Source organism: Ruditapes philippinarum, unplaced genomic scaffold (assembly GCF_026571515.1).
Source record: "Ruditapes philippinarum isolate M1 unplaced genomic scaffold, ASM2657151v2 ctg3846_1_1_1_1, whole genome shotgun sequence".
Classification (NCBI taxonomy): domain Eukaryota; kingdom Metazoa; phylum Mollusca; class Bivalvia; order Venerida; family Veneridae; genus Ruditapes; species Ruditapes philippinarum.
Genome location: NW_026865494.1, coordinates 67,186 through 81,857, shown reverse-complemented (window position 1 = coordinate 81,857; position 14,672 = coordinate 67,186). Strand labels below are relative to the sequence as shown.

The 14,672-nt window shown below is 32.5% G+C and overlaps 2 protein-coding genes across 2 annotated transcripts; one reads left to right on the top strand and one right to left on the bottom strand.

Moving 5' to 3' along the window:
* Window positions 1–378: 378 nt before the first annotated feature.
* Window positions 379–5,971, bottom strand: LOC132729365 (plasma kallikrein-like). Its single transcript, XM_060715133.1, has 9 exons — window positions 5,894–5,971; window positions 5,384–5,455; window positions 4,541–4,638; window positions 3,813–3,904; window positions 3,246–3,431; window positions 2,544–2,641; window positions 1,979–2,118; window positions 1,116–1,173; window positions 379–591 (listed from the first exon to the last, which is right to left on the bottom strand). Exons 2-9 carry the CDS (start codon window positions 5,436–5,438, stop codon window positions 467–469), a joined length of 852 nt encoding a protein of 283 aa, XP_060571116.1. The 5' UTR covers window positions 5,439–5,455; window positions 5,894–5,971; the 3' UTR covers window positions 379–466.
* A 771-nt stretch (window positions 5,972–6,742) lies between these two features.
* LOC132729364 (chymotrypsinogen A-like) lies at window positions 6,743–13,611 on the top strand. Its single transcript, XM_060715132.1, has 9 exons — window positions 6,743–6,843; window positions 7,307–7,362; window positions 8,752–8,843; window positions 9,731–9,822; window positions 10,435–10,620; window positions 11,532–11,629; window positions 11,849–11,988; window positions 12,620–12,677; window positions 13,412–13,611. The coding sequence occupies exons 2-9, from the start codon at window positions 7,311–7,313 to the stop codon at window positions 13,534–13,536; spliced, it is 843 nt and encodes a 280-aa protein (XP_060571115.1). The 5' UTR covers window positions 6,743–6,843; window positions 7,307–7,310; the 3' UTR covers window positions 13,537–13,611.
* The last annotated feature ends 1,061 nt before the right edge of the window (window positions 13,612–14,672 follow it).

Here is a 14,672-nt window from a genome sequence, read left to right as displayed (position 1 = left end):
ACAATGACAGAGAAATATCAGAAGTTATCAGTACCTTCAAAACACCATGTCTGAGTTATTAACAAATTTGACCGGGGCCATCATACAAATATGTCCCCTGCCCCCTTAAAGTCTCATCCGAAAGACTGATAATAAATTTTAGTTGGCCAGCCCCGAAATCGAACCCACAATGTCGAGATTACAAGTCTTGCGATCTAACTGACTGAACTATGCGGACTGGCTGGTTTTATGCTTTGAGAGGAGAACAGGGCAATCCTGACAGCCTCTTATATGTGCTCCTGACAGCCTCTTCTATGTGCTTCAAATGCGCGATAAGTAATATGCATCTATTTTAAATGCATGTACCATATAATTAATATAATAACAACTGTATATACATGTAGTCCAATATCAATATTTATTTTTGTCTATAAGTTATACAATTATATGCATAGATTCTTGTAACTCAATGTGTCCGTCAAGTTATTTAGTAGGGGTATGGGTAACCAGCGTCTTCCATTGTTTTCTTTATCCAATCAGAATATTGGGAAACATCTTCAAAGATTCCGGGTTCATTAGCCTTTTTACAGTCCCCGCCGGATGATGCAAGACCTTTTATGAAAATGAGACACATATGTTATGCAATACAATGTTATTATTTTTATTATGTCTAATTTTCAAATATTTAGCGATTTTTGTTTGTAATTAAGCTTTATAATTTGTTATTTCTAGACAAATCGTTTCATGAAGTTGTCAACGGAATATGAAAATTGCCACCGATAAAATGAATAAAGGAAACCCTTGATCCATCGTATCTTCCGGTCCGCTCTCTTATACATGTATATATGTAAATTGGTAAAAAGGGAAGAAACCTGATGGCCGCTTGAAGAATATGTAATAACGAAGGACAAGTGGCTTTCATAAGATACCCCATGTCACACTTAAAATTAACTCATTTACAAATTTTAGCGCCAAAATATTAACTAATTAAATACTATGAACAGTATCTTTAGAATTATCTACATTATGTGTACGCTTTTGACAATTTTACGTGTTTTATTCAACCCGTACATAATTGTTTTATAAATGTTTTATAAATGTTTTGAAAACACTCTTCGTAATTTTCTATATCTCACCTTGAATGTACCAAGCACCGTTCTGATCCTTACACATCAGTGGACTTCCTATATCATCCTGTAACATACAAAATCAACATCTCTTTATTAAAGGCTCACTATACCTTATAAATGAACATTTTTCCCTTCTTAAGAAAGGGCAAAGATTCGTTTCATTATGTTTAAAATCATTGTTTTAAATCTTATTATAGGAAGAAAAAACGTTGAATGTGAATTAATTTCTCATTAAAGCGACAAAACGTGAACAAGGCAGTACTTTGACTTCCATACAAAATACTAAACTATTATAAATGTGCTTATTTCAAAATGGCAACAGAAGCAAATGATGGTGATGGTTCAGATAAATAACAAATGAGTAACTTCTTTGAATGAAAAAAAAAAAAATTTAAGTTTTTGAGAAATAAGAATAAACGCATCTCTGGGGCATACTAGGCCTTAACGTTGATGATCATGTTTTACTTTGCAGTTCGAACTGACGGTATTTTATCTTTATTTTAAAGTAACCCAAATGAGATATTTTTACATTATCTTTACGTGATTTGATATATACTATTATATATAGGTCTATACTTATAACTCGTGTGCAAAATTTAAGATCATTCGCGTACTCCATTGTTTATTTATTTATTTATTTATTTATTTATTTATTTATTTATTTATTTATTCATTCATTCATTCATACAGTTATTTATTTATTCCTTCATTTATCTATTTGCAAAAAAGACGTACAAATAAATGCGTTATACGCTTTTAACTCAAATCTTGCTTATTTCGCAATTGATATCGATTTTTACATATATTTCCGTTTTAATTTTGTGCCCGAATTGTCCGTTTTATCTTTGAGTATTTATAAGATATATTACTGAACAGAAGTCTTTTCCACCATTCTCATAACCAGCACAAAGTTCTGTTGCCGGAAGGAAGTCCGTCCAGTGACTCTGACACGTGGCATCATCAATTATTGGAAGACCTACTTGATTCATAACTTCTTCATTTCCGGTGTCTAAATATAGAAAGAATTCGGAATAATGCCGTAAGAATGCCGTTTATCATTTATTAACCAGCGCACATGAAACACCGACATGAAAATTCAATATGAACTATTCAAATTTAAGTTGATAGACAATAGATATTAAGTCAGACAGTAATAATTTTCAATATAATGTTTGTTTAGCATAGAAAAGAATGGTTTAAGAAAATAATTGATTGGTTCAAACATATTTATCCAAGCTCGATTGCGAAACGAGTTCTCGCAAATTATATTTATCACTTTCATGTCCGCTTCCTGTAACCAACCAGTACTGGTTTCGTATGAAGAAACATGGTCGTAGCCCGATTAGGGTTCGAACCCAAGATCCCTGGGTTGAGAGGTAGAAACCTTAACCACTAGGCCAACGCTCCCCAAATATTTAATTGTAAAAGACTTACTTGATGTGCTTCCCCAGCCTGGTAGATAACACATTTCTCCAACAGTGTATGTATGACTGGCGTCAGGAAGACATGCAGGTCGGGTATGATCATTGTACCTTAAATAATATAAATCGTTAATGTATGTGTAGATATGTAATAATAAATGTAGACAGATATGAATATGTGTAGACAGAAAAGAACATGTGTTGACAGATATGTGTATGACTAGACAAGTACATTTGTAATAGTAATTAAAGATATATAAGCATATTTGTAGACAGATAAGAATATTCAGTAGACAAATAATTACATGTATAGACGGATAAGAATATTTGTAGACAGATAAGTATATGTGTAGACAGATAAGTAAATGTGTAGAGAAACAGTATATGTGTAGAGAGATATGTATAGACAAGAATATGTGTGGACAAATACAACATGTATAGATATGAGTACACGAATAAGAGTATGTGTAGACAAGATATCTGATCAGATAAATAAAGTGTTCTATATATAGAACAAAATATTATTATTCATCAGATAAATGGTCAGTCTAAATCAGTAATTAGAACTTTATCAACATTTTTTTTAAGGCAGCGTTTTATAAGAAAATCTTAATGATACATTTCTATTGTTTTTATCAATATTTCAAAAACTAATAAAAATGTGCCCATTGTAGAACAATCAAATTTAAAAGAAAAAGCAAATTGTGATATTAACTGTATTGGTTCCCTGGTTATGATTAAAGCAATGTCATTCTCGAGGCTGGAGATGTTGTAGCCGGGATGAAGGACGACTCTGTTAATGTGGTAATATTTCTCGTGAGGGTCGTTGGTACTGATGTTGTATTCTCCAGCGTAAACTCTCCAGTAGTGAAGGTCAAGGTCAAATATGGAGAATCCTGGGCTATAAAGCAGAGTAATTGTATAAGTAAGTATTTTAAGAGGAACTGTAGATCAGCTTATTTGATTACATCATTATTATATTAATTACATTAATTACATTTTGATTATGATAATTATAAATAAAACTATTAAAAAGTAACATAAAAACGATGTGCATCATTTCATTTTGAGTAAATAAATGTTAATAGTGAATTATTTTGAGTATTTTGAAATTGGTCATGCGCTTTCTTAAATCACTTAACTATTTTTCTGCGCATTATCATCATAATCATCATCATCATCATTATCATCATTATTATCATTATTATTATTATTATTATTATTATTATTATTATTATTATTATTATTATTATAAATAAAAAGGCGAGGATAAGATATATACCCTTCGAAGTGCTGAGCGGAAGTAAGAATGACGTGTGGATGAATTAGTGCCCCTGATCCCGAAATAAAACCAATGGCATCAGCAAGCAAGACCTTTGAATCATGAAATAAGTTTTATCAATATATCAAAAATACATTTAGTATGATCTGTTGCGTTCTTATCAGAATTTGTAAAAGTTTACTAGTAAAATATGTGTTCAAATCCAACTCTAACAATAAATGTTCAGAGAGAATTGTGAAGTTTCTGTTGTTAGTTAGAATATAAATGTATTATATCTTATTCGGAATGCTTAAATATGTTCAGTTAAAATATGAGAAGTTGTCGATTTTTATAACTCATTTAGTTTATACGAATGTATTTTAGTTCGATTGTGTTGGAAGATTTTAACTTATTGAAACACTCTCGAATTCGTTCCTGGAACTAACTAATCAGGTTTTAGAAATGAGTGTAAAGTTTCTTGCTCAAGGAAACAACGGCTTGTCGCTGATTTGGGTTTAAACCCACGCGACCAGCAATCCTTAGATTACTAGTCCGACGCCACACTATAACTATATCATTCCACACCTTTACTTTTTTTATTTAGAAAAACAATTACTTTAGTAATATTTTTTTTCCACGAAATGGTTATATTTCTTTTACTAATTATTTTAGTTATTTGAATCCTATAAAAAGTTAAACAATGAGTAAGTAATACAACTAAAAATAATTATAATAAATCATGTTCATACAGTCCAGGGCCAGGATCCGGGCTTTGCAATAACACCACCTACTATCCTTGTTGTTATAGGTTGAACTGTTGGTACACCACATGGTACATTAACTGGATCTGTAAAAAGAGGCATCTCCTTTGACAGTGCAATTATTGTGAACTTGTACACCTTTTCACCTTTTCGAACATGCGGCACTTTGATGCTGTTTTTTTATTTCATTAAGTAAGACACTGAATCTTATAATTAATTCGCAAAATTAATATAAATATAAATATGTAACTTATAAAATTATGAATTATAATTTAATATCCGAAATATCCTGCATTCCTTTTAGCTCAATGGGTTTTGTTTTTCGGACAATAAAATATGTTTCTTTTCTTTTTCGGAAACTAGCTTATACCAATAAGCTGTATTAAGGATTGAGAAAAGCCGTATGAGAAGTTATATTACTTTTCAACAACTTTCGTATATAACACAGTTTATTAAGCGAATGCAAATTTGAATTTGCAAATTCTCTCATGTAGTCGTTGTCACATTTAAAACACATGGTGCTTCAAATTTGTGCACAGTCAGTACTTCCTAAGTAATATAAATATTGTTTATCGTGCAGATCAGTTTGGATTGCTGATTTCGGATCATTTCTATTCCTATGCCACTGTGGTGACTATCTTGAGACTTCAGGCTTTTGTATGTGGGAAAGACGATAACTAGTCTACGGAAGATAAGTGATTGCACTTTGTTGCAAGTTGTTATGTACATAAAACACATTATGTGGTTATTTGCCAGTAAACATTCGTATTGTATGTGTGACTTAATATTCGATTTTAAGCTTTACCAAGCTAAAGACAAAGAAGTACTTACTAATTGGTTGTCCTATCACTGTGGCTACCAGACACACTAGAATTGTTTTGATCATGATTTTCTTTTTATGCTCTAGAATTACAAAACAATATTGTTCATGGTGGCTGATTTATGCCACTTCGTATTTTCACTTTGCAGGGCGTCACACGAAAATACGACAGTGTGACCAATTTAACGTATTTCCATGTTTTGCCTGGCAGAGCGCAGAGCAGTGGTCATTTTAACGCATGTTCTGTTTTTTTTCCTGAAGCACTGCGAAGTGAAAGCACGGCATGGCAAAAAATCAGCCGGCTAGAGCGGACGTATGTTCTGACCTTGGACCTTTCTTTACAAACATACCGACTAGTATTTAAAGAAGAATTTTTATGTTATAAATGGAATTCCCGTTTACTTATATCATCATTAAAATGTTTAGCAGTGTCAATTTTTTCTTTTATTTCTGTCTTGTATAATAAATGACGGATTGTCATGAAGCTTTTAAAAATAGATAAATATGAAACAAGAACCAACCTTATCCCTTGAAGTTCGTGCAATAGAAAGAAAGCCGGATTCTTTATATCTAATCGTTATCACAAACCAAATGTGTCATTGACCTTTGAGGTAGACACTATGTCACTGATAAGTAAGTATACGTATTAACTGCATAGTTAAGCCCAGAAAACGACCTCAGAATTCCTGACGAAAGCATGTAGTAAAACTGTAAAAAAATCGCAGATTATGTTTTACTCAATGCTCAGTGGAAACTGCAAAGAGTTGAGTCCAGACATGCTTGTTACCACATGCTAATTTATTTAGTTTTAAATATAAATAATAATTATTTTTTACGTCGCATCAGCATGGTAAAGATCATATCTCGACTTTCTAGGTTTACTGGGGGGGGGGAATTCACCAAGGACTTTGTATTCGAGGTAGGAGAGTTCTACCCATCTAGCCTGGCTATAGTTGAAGTTTTACCAGTACCCTAGAATTCCCGCCAGAACTGCAACAATCCATCAAACGTGTCATTATCATTCTCTTGACAGTAAAAGTGTGACGAAAATTCAAATGCACATAGTTATGAAACTTATTAAATCATACAGTGCTTTTGGTTCTTACTGCACATTTATTCTTTCAATTAGTTAAACATTAATTCAAAATGCTGCCATATCTGTTGCTGTTATTGAGAATGTTCAAAAAACTATTTCTGCTTAAACAGACAAGGCCAAAAGAAATCTAATTGAATCTACAGCAGTTACCATATTGATACTGCATGACTTTTGATTGGGGAATTTGCCAATGATTTTAGCATCAGATATGTATCCAAACTTTGTATGCGATTCATGTTGGATGTTAAATAATGAAAGGCCATTTTGAAATCACGAGTGTAACATGTTGTAATATAGTTTCTTATCTTTACATATTTTATACAATCATTCATTTAGTAGATAGAGGTTATACAGAGCATTTATACACGGGATAAGGTGAGGTTTGCGAAATTATTCACACGTTGGCATGGTATTTCAGTTTTTTTTATATCTTTTAGGGAAGTCTGTCGTGTGTAAATTCAGTTACATTGTTTTGTTAATTTTGATACATGAAAAATAACCTTTTTTTAATTACACATAGTCATTTCTATATAGTAATTGCTGTTATCATTTTTTGTTTTTGTTTTTTGTTGTTGTTGTTGTTGTTGTTGTCGTTGTTGTTGTTGCTGCTGCTGCTGCTCCTGCTCCTGCTGTTATTTTGATGCTGATGTTGCTTCTATCAATATTGCTGCTTTTTGTCTTACATATCTATAATATACAATTTGATCCCTCCACATGTTATATAAGTAAAGATAAGTTTATATATTAAAGTGTTGGTGCCGGAAAATGTTGTTGTACAGTAGAAGAGTAATATTGTTTCTTCACTGTTATAATTCATGTTTTATGTTGTCATTTTCAGAAATATGAAGGCAGTAATAATCCTATGTCTTGTCGCTGCTGCGCAAGCTCAGCAAAGTATGTATTCTTATATACATGTATCATATATTTACAATATTGATAATACATTTGAGCCGTGTCACGACAAAACCAACATAATGGGTTTGCGACCAGCATGGATCCAGACCAGCCTGCGCATCCGCGCAGTCTGATCAGGATCCATGCTGTTCGCTATCAGTTTCTCTACTTGTTATACGGTCTGTAAGTGAACAGCATGGATCCTGATCAGACTGCACGGATGCGCAGGCTGGTCTGGATCCATGCTGGTCACAAACCCATTATGTTGGTTTTGTCATGACGCGGCTCATTTGTATATTGAAGATATTCAAGTTTATCTATAAATACAGTATTTATAATCATCCAGTGTTATGAAAATAAATATTTCAGGAGTTGCAGGAGTCACCAGTGTAATGTGATAATTTTCTTTCACCACACTTCTACTTTAATTTTTGTGAATTGGCTTAATTTATGTTAAAGAAGTCATGCAAGACACCAGTGAAAATACGGAAACTATGTTTCACTGCAGTGAAAAATTTACTTTTAAAGTGAAAATACGGAAAATGAAAGCACGCCGTTTTTTTAAAAATATTTTATTTATAAGTATATTATAAATATAATGTTCAGACGTGTTTGGTTATGCAGCGTTATTATGTTCTTTGTCAGTGCTCAGTCGTTTCATTGTTTCAAAAACAGGTAAAGTTCACTAAGCCAAAAAAAAAACAAAAAAAAACAAAAACAGTTCTTGTTATTTTCTCCTGTCCAAAATAACACCAAAAATATATGTGATTATAAATATTGCTAGACTAGGCATTTGTAAATGTTAAACTGGATTTAACTTAAGACGTCAAGTTATATTGGACGATTTCTATGTGGAAGTAAAGGCAAATTATGATTCAGAAATCCATTTTTTTATTTCATTAGGACTTTCAAACATGTGTATAATAATGATTAAATAGTGGATTAAAAACATTTTAGATGCTTATCAACTGAAAAACAAACATAGCTCTGAATGTGCAGAAATGTGTCGTAAAGGTAGCAAAATGTAAATAAAGTACATTGTAGTACATGTATTTGGACTTCCATACAAAATACTAACCCACTATAATCCATTGCCAAAAGAGCTAAAAGAGCAAAGACAGTAAATTTACATGTATATAGCAAAATATGTATTGTTTTGGCATCTTAACAAGATACCGAGAAAAAAAATTTGAATTTTTGAGAAATAAAAATGATAGCATTTCTGAGGCAAAATTGGCCTTTAATGTTAGCTGAGCACTTAACATCAAATATGTATTGTTTCAAAATAACGAAATCTGTGCACTAATAAGTGTACAGAAGTTAGGTAGAAAACAGAAATGATTATCTTAATGTAAGAAATAACTTAGTTGATATTGTACGTTATTTCAGTGAATGTGCAATGCGGTGTGCCAACTGTACAACCACAAATGAGCCGTATTGTTGGAGGCACAGTTGCCGTGCCTGGCTCCTGGCCCTGGGTGGTATGTATTACAGTATATTTAGTAGAACATGATTTCTTATCATTAATGCAAACTGTGACAGTCAATTTAGCTAGTTAGGTCCTTATCACGAACCGATATAGCTCTTGTTATTGTACATATACCAATGATTGCAATTTTATTTCTATGTAGAAGACACACGTATTTAAAAGAAACAACTTTGTTTTACTAATACATGTACTTTCGTATAATGGTGCTTGCATAACATTAACTTTCTATACTGCACACGTAAGATATTTATATCTTACAGCTTAACCAGAACATATTTCAAATAATTCATGTTTAAAGATTAAAATGTTTGGACTCATAATAGTATAGGTCAATTGCAGATATTGTAAATTTAGTTAAAGTTAACTTATAGTTTACTTCTCGATATAAACATTCATTTTACACATATTTTTAACTGTTCGTGGAACTATATATTAAGTGTGTGCAACAGTCATTTGCTAAAAAGCGTTTTTTTTCTAATGCTTTTTTGTGCAAATTGGTGTCTTTCTTATGCCAAAGGGCGCCTAGGGAGCAAATGTTCACAACAAATTTTTCTAAGGAGCAACTGTTAACGTTAATCGGCACCTTTTCTTCTAAGAAGCAACTGATTACGTTAATGGGCACCTTTTCTTCTAAAAAGCAACTGTTAACGTTAATGTGCACCTTTTCTTCTAAGGAGCAACTGTTAACGTTAATGGGCACATTTTCTTCTAAAAAGCAACTGTTAACGTTAATGGGCACATTTTCTTCTAAAAAGCAACTGTTAACGTTAATGGGCATCCTTTCTTCTAAAAAGCAACTGTTTACGCTAATGGACGCCTTTCTTGTTCCACACAAACAGCCCCTTTTTTACTTATGGGTTCTCTTGTTTATACTTTCAGACATTGATTGCAGACAGTTTAGGATTCATTTCCGGATCGGGTGTTATCATTGACTCAAATGTCATTCTCACCTCTGCACAGCACTTTGAAGGGTACAGTTTGTATTTAGCTTATATAACTGTATACAAATTTAAGCAAATATAATTGTTGAAGTGTTAATATTGTTAACATGATGTAAATACGCATCAAACACAGATCTTAGGATTAAAAGCTCTTTAAATTAAGTCGATTTAAATACTCTCTTTCGTATCAATAACAGCATGCCAAATTAGTATTGTGAAATTGAATTCATCGAATATCGCCATGCGATATGGCTCATGTGCTAGTTCTGACAATTTGGATCTACACCTTTGGTCCGAAAGCCTGGCGCACTATTAACGTCAAAGTAATATACAACTTTCCCAAAGGAATTGCCTTATGCCGAACATGTCTTAACTATAAATATATTTTCACTACAGCAAATTTGGAAAAAACTTGTTGTCATATTGTCATATATCATTGTCATATATGATATATATCATAGTCGTATTGTCATAATCATATTTGACAATCACATATCATATTGTCATAATCATATTTATCATAATCATATATCATAACCATACATAATAATTTATGTAGCATAATTATATAGCATAGTCATATATCGTAGTCCAATATCATAACCAAATATCATAATCATACGTAATAGTTTCTCTCCACAGTGTTGGATACAGTGTGTTCGACTTGAACCTACATCTGTGGCGTGTGTGGGCCGGGGAATACAACATCAACGTAAATGATCCTCATGAGAAGTCATACCACATTAGACGTGTCGTTCTCCATCCAGGATATAATACGACCAGTCTCGAAAACGACATTGCCCTTATCATCACTGTTGAACCTATCATGTATGTAGTTACCTCACTACAATTTCAATTACAGTCCTGATTAATGTAGTTACCTCATTACAATTACAGTACTGATTAATGTAATTACCTCATTGTAATTACAGTCCTGATTAATGTAATTACCTCATTACAATGACAGTCCTGATTAATGTACTTACCCCATTACAATTACAGTGTTGATTAATGTAGTTACCTCATTACAATTACAGTCCTGAATAAATGTATTTACTTCATAACAATTACAGTCCTGATTAATGTAGTTACCTTATTACTATTACAGTCCTGATAAATGTAGTTACCTCATTACAATGACAGTCCTGATTAATGTAGTTACCTCATTACAATTACAGTCCTTATTAATGTAGTTACATGTACTTCATTACAATTACAGTCCTGATTAATATAAAAAATAATGGGATAATAAAGATTAATTTATATAATTAATTTTAAAAAGAAAAGTCATCGTATCAGTTTTTCATTACGAGATATATGTGTCTGTAGGCTTTAGAGACAATTTATATATATAGCTTGATAATCAAATATTGCATAAAGCATTAGAATGTATAACCTTTTAAATAATAGAATTTCTATGTAACAAGATGGTCGTAAAATATGTATTAGCTTAAGATAACTGTTTGCATTTTGAAATGTTTTTTTTCTTCTAACTGAATAAGTTAACTCGAAATGATAAAGGTTATAGTAAAAGCTTACCTAGGTGCCTCTTTACCGCCAGAACATACCTTGATAATCTGATTTGAAATATCCTAGTGACACATTCAAACCAAAACAAATATTAGATTGACTCAGTTCCATTAACCAGTTAACATACAGCATAGAACAAACTATGGAAGCTCATTTTGCTAAAATCAAGTAAAGACTGTTTGCTAATAACATAATTATAAACTTAACAGGTGGAATGATCATACTCGTCCAGCATGTATAGCCGACTATTCTCACACGTATGCTGTAGGAGACCAGTGCTACCTTCCAGGCTGGGGAAGCACCGAAAGTATACGATTAATAATAATAATAATAATAAAAATAATAATTAATAATAATAATAATAGTTAAAATCTTTATAAATAAATTTTAAAAAAAGTGTTTGTTGGCTGTGATAAGCACGCACTAATGGGTATCAAATTAGCTGTAACTTTAAACTTTTAATTCAAAACAAACGGTTGAAATGTAAATTTTAAAGGCATAACTCTGTATAATTTTCTTTTTTAAGCAACCGGAAATGAAGAAACTTTGAACCAGCTCAAGTACCCTATTTTGGACGACAGCATTTGCGCAAATCATTGGGATGATTTCCTACCTAACACGGAGATTTGTGCTGGATACGAAAACCAGAAAAAAGACTTCTGTGGGGTAAATATTTAACTCTTTTCAAATACAAATTGAATATACTGAATGTACGTTTCTTTTCAATTTTGCTTATAAAGGCACAGAACGTAACCTGGAAATGAAATGAGCTTCTTATGATGGTTGAATTACACGCCTTACAATAAACTGTACTCATAAACATATATATCATACGTCTATTTTTTCTGAAATGTCTAGTGTCTAAATCTCTAGGTATTGCCAGTTGACGTCATTTTGGTAGTGATAAATTAAAGGTGATCTAAATGACATCACAACGTTTCTGAACACAGCCCTCTTTGTTGAATGTTGAATTCTGCTTAGGCCAGCACTAGGTGGCGTAGACGGTAACTTGCACTTTCCAGTTTCGTCCCATGAACAGGCTCAATCAAACCGAGCCTGCAAATGTACAATTTTATCGTTTTGGAACGTTCTTTAGGAACTCTGTTTTTCTCTATTGGTACAACTATTTGCTTCCAGTCATCAAAGGAAATTCCCTTTGGTTAATGTAAGATCCATTTTTCTCGAAATAAGCGATGAACATGTGGTTCTTACACAGTAAAAGATGTATTTAGTTCTATTATATTGAATGCTTTACCAAATGTTGCATTTTACTTTAATTGTCTGTTGTTTCTATTAGGATGATATTGGAAGCCCTTTGATGTGCAGGAGCCAAAATGGTCCATGGTATGCAATGGGTAAGTTAACAATTTTCCGATTCTTTTGTTGGTTTGTTTCTTTTTTATTTTCTTTTGTTGTTATTGTTGTTATTATTGTTTTCTTTTTTCATTTAAATCGTTATAATAGTAAACTCATATTTAAGTTTACAGTGTAGCCTTTAGAATTGCTACGTTATCAGTTTGAGAGTATAATTAGCGTCAACATGGACTTGCCATTTTAAACATTATCATAAATGTACATGTGAAGCAATGTAATGGTGGGGAATGCTTTTAAGAAGTATCTATACATGTATATATGTTTGATTGTTTGTTTCATTTTACTCCTTTTCCTAAAAGTATTTCAGTCATACAGGCGGGTAGTTTCCTAACCATCGTTCCTGGAGAGTTACACCAGTACAAGACTACCTTCCTCCGTGCTAAACTACCATGCATGCTGTTAATTTGCATAAACACTTGTCTTTAGCAGCTTTGATATTCGACCTGATGCATTAAGGAATGTTCTTGTTTATATGACAGGATTATCTGCTATTTTCACCGGTGCTAGAAATACCTGTATTACATCCCCTGTCTTACATTCACCGTGTAAGACAAGGTGCGTGCTGTAAAAGTCAAACACTGACTGCCATAACAGACTGGAATATCAAGCTCTCGTTACCGCAGTAAACATTTACTCTCGAGCTAGATATTCGATCTGTACCGACAGCCTGTGTAAGATCCATATGTTATTAACTGCATTCTGCAATCCATTTCAGGAATCGCTTCCTCGGGTGGTAACTGTACTACAGCTGACGAACCAGGAATATTCGAGGACGTAACCATGTACACTGAGTGGATCAAGAAAACCATGGAGGAGGCTGGTTATCCATACCAGTACTAAAAAGGACTCATTCTATTCTATATGTAATTGAAATGTACTATAAAACTTAACAAGAGTAAACAAAATATGATCTTCGTTGCCCTTTATATTATTCGAGTGTTTTAGGTTGCCGGTTAAAAATCGCTTGTCCGTCATCGCCGTTGGTTGGTATCGCGTCATGGACTTAGATTTGTTTGTTATTTGAGGAAGGCGTCCAGCTTGCTAACGAAATATCGGTGGCTCTACTCAAATGCCTGCTTGTTTCTTAAATACTGCCAGAAGGGGCACCTAAGGTCTCTATCTACCTGTAGAGTTGGGAAAGTCGCTAAATGATCTTTACAGTGTAAGTGTGACTTGGAATCCAACAAAACAAAGGTTACAAAGCTTTCGAAAGTGCGTTAGCAGAGTACATGCATACACATATATATATAAAGACAACGTGCTATTTTTATAATAAGGTGAGGCAAAAGGGGATATATTTAGTCTACTTCGTGATTAATAACACCTGGTTAATACGACAAATATATCTCGTATTATGATGACGATTTTTAATGTCATGATCACATTTTGGTGCATTGGAAGAAATTTTTGGTTTCCTTTAAATTGTACATTCAATTTGTTTTCAATTTGCAAGTTTTGTATTACGAAATACTTTACGTATTCTTCAAGTCAGATGAGCTCATGAATGGATATTGTTCTTCAGATAAGTAAGATTTACATGTATATGGGCTAAATTTTGCAATACTCAACATTGGGCGGAATGCGAGATAAAAGAAAAGGCTATCCATCAGCTGTTGAATTTCAAAATATCCTTATACTGTTCTAATTATTGCGATATCTATAAGATAAGGACGTCATTGAGTATAAAACCGGACAATAAGTTAAAATGTCTGTTGACATTTAAATTATCCTTATATTGCTTATCATAAATTACGAATTATAAGATAAGACGCATTTGAGATAATATAAACCGGAAAATAATAAAATGTACATGTCGACAATTATGTTGTGATTTTTCTGGAAGATTATCATAAACTCTTAAGTAATTTGAAGCTATCACATGGGGTTAAGAAAATGACCAATGACGAAAGATGCATAAGAAGACAATATGGTTAGATTGTTCGTGTAAATGTACTACTTTTGATTGATTTAAACAA